Source organism: Nyctibius grandis, chromosome 4, assembly GCF_013368605.1.
Source record: "Nyctibius grandis isolate bNycGra1 chromosome 4, bNycGra1.pri, whole genome shotgun sequence".
In the NCBI taxonomy this organism is placed as follows: Eukaryota; Metazoa; Chordata; class Aves; order Nyctibiiformes; family Nyctibiidae; genus Nyctibius; species Nyctibius grandis.
This window is the reverse complement of record NC_090661.1, coordinates 43,908,050-43,916,165: the sequence shown is the minus strand read 5'-3', so window position 1 is coordinate 43,916,165 and position 8,116 is coordinate 43,908,050. Positions and strand designations below refer to the sequence as shown.

At 44.0% G+C, this 8,116-nt stretch overlaps 1 protein-coding gene across 1 annotated transcript; it reads left to right on the top strand.

Annotated features, from left to right (window-relative positions):
* The first annotated feature begins 840 nt into the window (after positions 1-840).
* SPTSSA (serine palmitoyltransferase small subunit A) lies at positions 841-5,483 on the top strand. Its single transcript, XM_068399183.1, has 2 exons — positions 841-989; positions 4,214-5,483. The coding sequence occupies exons 1-2, from the start codon at positions 887-889 to the stop codon at positions 4,315-4,317; spliced, it is 207 nt and encodes a 68-aa protein (XP_068255284.1). The 5' UTR covers positions 841-886; the 3' UTR covers positions 4,318-5,483.
* The last annotated feature ends 2,633 nt before the right edge of the window (positions 5,484-8,116 follow it).

The following is an 8,116-nucleotide window of genomic DNA, read 5'->3' as shown; positions in this document are numbered from 1 at the left end:
TGCACCTCATGCTCTGCTTAGTCGTGGTGCCTGATTATTGTGTGCATCCCCTTTCAGCGGGCTTTCCACGAGTGCCTTGTGAACCGGACTGCCAGTGTAAACTGCCAATGGCCTTTCTAATTGTGCAGTCCCAGGCCAATCTCTGGGAATTTCTCCTTATCTCCGGCCAATTAGCAGTCAGGGCAGGGGTGTCCCACAGCCTCTGGTTTCTGGCCCCAAGTGCCCTAGGGAAGTGCAAAGTTAGTTACAGTAAACAGTTGATCTGTTGGCTCTTTCTTTTTCCTATTCATATGGGATTAATGTAGTCGGAGTTGGCCAATGTTAAGGTTTTGTTTATCTGAGCCATGTTTTTGGGTGGGCTTTACCCTCTGACAACTGGAGACACCGAAGACTCCTGCACAGCCTCTTTAACATACTTCCCGTGGGCCCTGCCGAGCAGGGTCTTCCGTAATTCCCAGACATCAATTTAGATTGGATAGGACGAGAGAAAATAGGCTGCAGCACCGTCTCCTCGGTGTGACTCACACCGGCAGGTTACCCCAGGGTGACGGTCAGCCGCGTGATTAATCAGACCGGGCACACACCGGCAGTCACTGCTGATTGCAACGTGCTGCAGGGCACGACGGCGCCGTCGTGCCGGTGTGCGCCTCCGCCGTGCCCCGGCCCTAGCGCTGGACGGAGCCCTGCTGCGGGCAGGCAGCGGAGCTCCATGCGCCAGGCCCGCGGGCCCCACGGCCCTCATTCCGGGGGGCGGTGGCCGCCCGGGCGCGGGGCGGAGCGCTGCGGCGGCGGGAGGGCGGGCTCCGGGCTGCCACCGCCCCCCGTCTCCGCTCGGACTGGGCCCGGAGCAGGGCCGCTGGCGGGCGGGGAGAGCGTGGGGCGCGCCATGGCGCTGGGCACGGCCTGGAAGCAGATGTCGTGGCTGTACTACCAGTACCTGCTGGTCACCGCGCTGTACATGCTGGAGCCCTGGGAGCGCACCGTCTTCAGTATCCTTCTGCCGGCCGGGCCCTGCCCGCGGAGCCTGGCGGGGCGGGCGGGCGGGTGCGCGGCCTGAGGGGCCGGGGGCTGTCCTCCCCCTGCCGCGCTGTGCCCGGCGGCGGCTGCGGGGCTGCCCCGAGGCCGCCGGGCTGGTGTGGCGGCCCCGCCGGCCGTGCCGCCGCCTCCCCGGCGGGTGCGGTGCCGGGCGGGCGAGCCGGTGCTGGGGAAGCGCCTGGGCCGTGGCCGTGCTGAGGGCGGCTGGCCGCCGGCGGGGCTTTGTGGAGGTGAGGGGCGGCGGGAGGAGAGCCGGGCCGGGCCGGGGGGCAGCTGGCCTGAGGCGCCGAGCGCGGCCAGTGCCCGCGGCGGGCAGGGGAGCGGCACCCGCCGCCCGGGAGCGGGGCTTGTCCCCTCCTGGCAGGCAGGGGCTAAAGCTCCTCACCTGTACGAACGTGCCGCCCAGGTTGGGGAATAACCCTCACGCTGGTGTTCCGCACCCTGTCACTGGCCGTCTAGCAGCCCAGTCCTTTTCTCCTCGGGCATAAGTTTATATCTCGAAGTTTTTTCTCCTTTCATTTTTCTTCTGTAGAGTTATGGTAGTTCTTTCTCTTGTCTTTTGCACTGAAATCTCAAGCTTTCTGTTAAGCGCAGGTATCTTTCGTGAATTCTTTTGTATTTTTGCCTAGGGGAAAGTAAATGCACGCTGCAGAACCTTGCAAGCTTACGTTTGCATGGTGCTTTGTCACATGATTTTTATTATATGAGTATTTAATCCTCGAGCTGGTAAGTTTGCTTGGCTCTTTTGGAGTGGAAGAACTTGATTCATGCTTATGTGAAGGTATCTGTATAAAGACTACTTATGGGTTTGCTTCTTTACCCAGCCCTTAGATACGGGCAGTATATTCTCTCAAGTGTTGTTATGGCACTACAAGTATCTTTCTCTGAAGTGTGGCTGTTTTGGTCTTGACTTAAATGATGTCTCATATGAATAACCCTGAGCCATCTCCAGTTAATGCTGAGAGGCAAAGAGAGAAATTAACCAAAACATTAACAAAGAGGAGGGCGTTAAGTAGTAGTGAGAAGCAGCTTTTACTGAGATACTGGTCAATTTTGTAAAGGAACTCATATTTATTATATAAAAGTGGTTGCCTGAGGTACGGCTGTGCAATCAGACTCTTTTTTCCTACGTAAAGTCAGTAGACATGGAGATGACTTACTGTTTATCTTTTCTAGTACTTACAGACTTAGTGCGCGTGATTGTTTTGGTAGGGGTTCTTACCTTCAAAATGTTGTGCTACTTGCTAATATACCTCCCGCTTTTTATGCCATGTCTGTATCACTGAGGAAAGCCGATCTTTGTTTTCCCTGCAATTATACTCATCATGAGTATTTTTTGTCTTTTGTGTTAACCATGCAGCTTTTTAACTTGTGCAAAATATTTAAGTAAATGAAAGTGTGTGTGCATGTTTACTTTTATAAAATGCTCATATTGCAGTGAAGTAATTGCCACTTAACTTACAAATGTCATGAGTGGCACAAGTATCGCTTGTGATCTCGGGTCAGCAAAACTGTTCTTTGTCCTCAAACTGGACGCTTTCAGCCGTAGGTGGGCCAGGTCTGACGGGTGCTGTAGGGAGGCAGCACAGACACAGCGGCCTTGGGAGCTGACGGTGTGTGGCTCTGCTGCCTATTGCTGCTGCTCGTGCTCCAGAATCAGAAGTGAGCGCTGATGAAATGGGGATTTATGTGTTGACCTTCATTTTAGTATCTCTTACTGTAGAATCTTCTGGAACTAAAAATACACCAAGCAGCTAGTATGCTCGAATAAGCAAGCATGACTGATACCTCTGATTGACTTCCCAGTGGCAGAGCAGAGAGCATTGGTTACACGCGTGCTGTGGCGACTTGATTTCTCGAAGACGCAGAGCATGCGCAGCTGCTCTGGTTTCCTCTGTGGAAGCCGAGTACTGCTGTCCAGTGTTATCATGCTTGTTAATCTCCAGTGCTTTTTATAGTGTTTCTGTCTAAGTTTACTGAATCTCTGCAGGTAGTTGGATGAAATCAACAGGTTATTATTATTTTTGAGTAGTTTTGAACTTCTGAAACCTTAAACTTCGAATGGCATAATCTTTCAGTAATGTGATGCCATAATTTCTGTAGATAAAGCTTCAAGAACCCTAGAGCTCGACAAAGGTCCAGTTGCAGGTATACATTATAAACTGTTGTCTCATTTCTCTATATAAGTTTTACAAAAGGTCCCTGCTAGGACTTCAGCTAATAAAGTGCTTATCTTAAGATTGTTTGGCAGATAGGTTCATGTGAAGTTTGCTTTGCAGTATGATCTGTTATAGTAAAGTACTAAGGAGTGTCTGTTTATTTAAGTACACAACTTGAGTCGAAGCTGTGCTGATGCTCTGAGGTTTTTTGAGTGAAATAGTTAGAAAGGTGCATCTCACGATGTTACTCACACTTTTCACTCCCCCTGCGGTTTCTTTTTCCTAAGTACTGCCAAATGACACATAAATTGAGCTGCTTGTCCATGAGGAAGGGTTTGAGCATGACACGCAGATAGAGAAGCGAACCAAACAATGTAGTGACTTAGAACCTAGAGGACACTGGCAGCTAGAAATGGATTTGAAGTTTCCTGACTTGATTACGCTAAGGGTACAACTTTCACACCAGATTTGTTTTGTGCTTCGTAAATTAAATTTATTAGGTCATTCTATTCCAAGAAGTTGATGTCAGTGTCTAATGCTGTCTGCTTAAAAAGGAGTAGGTCATCCACAAAAAAGAACTCTTACTCGGTACAGCTACTCATATTATTGTGTTTTTTGTGATGGTTGACTATTTTCTGCTTGGCTGAATGGGTCTGGCTTCTGCAAGACTTGCTTAATACCTGGGAAGATGCATGTAACAACTTGTATATTCTCAGTACCCATTTTCTGTTCCTCCGTCATGCCTCCCATATCTTGGCCTATCCTCTTGGGTCCATGATAAGGCAGTGGATAACTTGCAAGGCATCCTTCTGTAATTCAGCTAATCGCTCCTACTGGTGTTCTATTTTTCGATGTTCAGTTGGTTCTTCCTGTAGCTGCAATTGCTGAATACAGTTGACCCTGTCTGATTTAAAAATGTAATGTTATAAGATAGTTACTAGGAAAGTTTTAATGCTATGGTTATGTGATGTCTAGTGCACTTTCTCTTTGAAATGCTTTTTTCCTCAACTGTAGTTCAGATTCCATGCTAGTTTCCATTGTTGGAATGGCACTGTACACGGGCTATGTGTTCATGCCTCAGCACATCATGGCAATATTGCACTACTTTGAAATTGTGCAGTGACGAAGAAGGTATTTTCAAGATGTAGTTGGGCCTTGAAATCTGGTCTACAAAGAAGAATGAACCTCTTCCTTTTAACAAGACTTCTACCGATGTCAGAAAGACACAATTATGACTCTGAAGACTAGGAAACGAGATATGTAGAGCAGGGACGTGAGATGTCCCATATGTTGCGTTCATTCCTTTTTATTTTACAAGATACGCCCTTGTATAGTAGTTTTGTCTACTTTAACATTGTGATTGTACTTTGATATCAGTATTTTCTTAACTTTGTGACAGTTTCAATATTGCACTGTGAAAGCTTTTCTTAATTGTAATTTTGAGTAAATCTTAATTGCCTTCTATTTTTAATCGGAAAGTCATCTTATTAAATGGGGCTTAAAGCTTTTGGTATTGTATGGTATGTATTTGCCTGGATATTTCTATTAATGCATTTTTGTAAGAAAATACATCTAGATTCATATTAGAGACATGGATATATTCGTCTGACGCTATTTACAAAAGTTAGTTTGTACGACTGAACTCAGGTGTACTGTTTGCTGTCCAGACTTTGTTCAACAGTATGTTTGTGCATATCGCCTAAATTTGGAATTAGCAATTACTTCAAGTTTCCATATTCCACCTATGGGAGGAGGGCAGGGGAGGCGAGGCACTGGGGCGGAGTGAAGACTGCATTCATTATGGTTGGAGTAGCGCTGTGGTTCTGGGCTTTATCTAGTGCGGGGGAAAAGGACTTTTCTTTACTGACAGAGGCCCACATAAGGCTTTGGGATAGCACTTTAAATAAACCCTGTTTTTCTAGCTACCAATTCAATTGTACTTTTACAGGATGCTTTATGATGTTCCAATGGTTATGGTTTCTGCTAATTTTCACTCAACAGTGTAACTATGTCTAGGTTTTAAAGGGGTTTTCTATTGCTGCTAGTGTTCCAAACGTTCTCACTACAAATGACCAAAACATAGGGGTTTAAATGGACTTGAGTTACAACTACAGCAATAAGTAGCTGAATACTTGGCTGAAGTCCTGTCTTTTTTTTTTTTTATAGGGATTTTTTTCAGTTTTGTATTCTGAAATGTAAGATGGTGACAACTTAACTTTCCTAAGTGGAGGATATTTTGTTGTTGTTGTTTAAAAAATAAAAGTTTAAAAGCAGAGCTTTGATGCAAAACTTTCTTTGAGAAATTAATGTGTTTCTGAATGCTGCTTGCTTTTCTCAGAACTTTCCAAAAGAGGAAAAATGATACTTGACCAAAGAATTATGATTTTTTTTAATGGCCTAGTAATAATAGGTACTGTTATAGCTTTTATGCAACTTCTACTGAAATCAGGAATTATACCTAAGTTGTACAACTAAATTGTTCTATAAAGATGCTGTATTCTAGGTTTATTTAATTTTTTGAAATGCATGCTCAGGAGAAAAGAGTGGTTTACCTCCCTGTATTTAAGAACTTCATGTGTATTTGATTAAAAAGCCCATTGTCATTTTAGGAGCTATAAGGCCTTAAGCTGCATAGGTGAAGCCTAGCTTTACCGAAGTCGGTAGGAGTCTCCAACTAAATTAGTGCCTTTGCTTATTAATAACTGACTCTCTAAACATAGGTTGTTTTTTGGGGTGGTGGTTTTTGGTTTTTTGTTTTTTTTTTAATGTATCCAGAGTTGTGTGTGAGTATTGTAAGCTTATGTGGAGATAACGATAAGTTAACATAGTCTTTTTGAGGTAATGTAGCATAAATTCCTGCTGTCCATGCATTAAATTGGTACTGTGATGTTTCTTTGCGAACTACAGCCATGATTGATACACGTACTGCTGAGAAAGGGTTTTAGTTGTATGAGAGGGGGAAAACGCCCTTCTGTGCAGTGGCTTTAGGAATGTTAAGCATGACTTTTAATTGTGAAAGGTTTTATAAAAGGGCTTGGATATACATTAGCTGTCTGCTTTTTGTTGAGAGAAAAAAAGAGTAACCGTAATCTCCAGTCACTCGCGTTAAGTTGGAGTGGGCTTGATCGATATCTTACTTGAATTCAATTTCCTAATTTGAGTACAGTCTTTTTCAGCATTTCTTTTTTTAATTATAAATCAAGAATCTCATAATCTTGGACTGCTCTTTTAGATTCTGGATACTTTGTTAAAGATGGAATAATTTCATTAATAAAATACTGTATGTTACTAGAGTTTGAATTTCTAGAAGAAAGTTTCTGCAATGTGTCCTTCTTGTGAAGTTGATCCAGTGAAGAGATAGTTCAAGGGGTGAGAATTATGAAGCAGAGTAAGTTTTCTTTTTAAGGGTATGGGTAGGGATTTAATTAATCATTAAATTTGAATAATAAGGCTTAAATAATGAATCATAAGGCTACCAAGTTGTTTTATCATTGCGGTCTGCTTTATTGTCATGTTAGCTGGGAGTTCATATCCTCCTTGTGACAGAACCTTAAGCTTTTTCTGGGCAAGCTGGAGGTTGAATGCTGTTTAAGTACAATTTGGAGGCAGCTGGTCAATTATGCTTCTCTTTAAACAGGCTGATAATAATTGAGCCATCAGTAATTTAGATAAAGTTGGAAAAAATAATTGTGAGTAATGAGAAAAAAAAATTTGAGAGCCCTGCGAGTGGCTTTATGTTAGTCTTTTAATAGAAATAGCTCTTGGGGTTTAGATTGAGTCATCAGAAACAGGCGTTTAAAAATGCATTAACTGTGTTACAGCACAGCTGATAATACCAGTTCCATCAGCCAGCCTCTGCCTAAGGCTGGCAAAAAGTGTGGCCGGGGCATCCCGCCCCGGTGGGATGGCTTGCTGAGCTGGTCGCCCTGGCAGGAGCCCACGTAGCCTGCGGCTGTGATGGCTTCCAGAGCTGGCTCTGCAGAGGCACCCTGGCTGACACAAGGGTGGGTGCTGTAGAAATAATCATTAAAAACCTTTGCAGTAGGAGCTGCTGTAACCAAAAGAGGAAACCGGGGCATAGTATTACAGAAAGTCAGTCTGGAGCCAGGAACGGATCTGGGACATGTGCATATGTATGTCCTGCATCAGTTACATTTTTTTATATATACACACGTATAAAAATGTTTATTTCTTGTCAGAAATTACTATGTAGCAATTAGTTTGGAGACAGAGGCTGTGTGGTTGTTTTTTTTTTTATTCTGGTTTCTTAACTACCCTATGAAGGAAAACACCAGAGAATCCTAAAGCAAGATTCTGGACAAAATTTAGCAAGAAAACCATTTGTGCATTTGTGTAAATATTCAATATTAAGCAGAAATAGGTGTGAAAGGAGCATAGCACTGTGAAGGTGAATCTTGTGTGATACATGTGCATTGTATTACTGCAAATTGGTGCAACTGGTACGGTGTTGTGAAGCGCTGTCCTGTTTCATTCGGGTGCAGTAATGAAGTACGCATTATTAATACTGAAGAAGGGGTACCTGCTGTTGGCTAACAACAAATAAAGGTTATATTGAGGTGAAGAGACACAACTTGAAGAGATCTGATACCATGGGATTAGTGGGCAGTGCACAAAGCTGTGGAGACAGCAGCCATCCTCTGAAATACTAGAGCAGCATACTCTGGAGTTGGGACCCCAGTAAAGGTTTTCAGTGCCAGAAGTTCTTTCACCTGTTAATTTGCCCATGTTTTTGACAAGTGCTATTGTAGGAAAACAGTTTCTTCCCCTCTTGCTGAAACCAGTGGGGTTTTTTTGTTTGTTTTTTTTAAAGACAAAAGTGTGAAGCTTTTGTGTGGTTTGCATTGTTTCTCTGATCTCCTAGGTCAACCTTAAACAGCAGTCATCACTGAGCACAGTAGCCG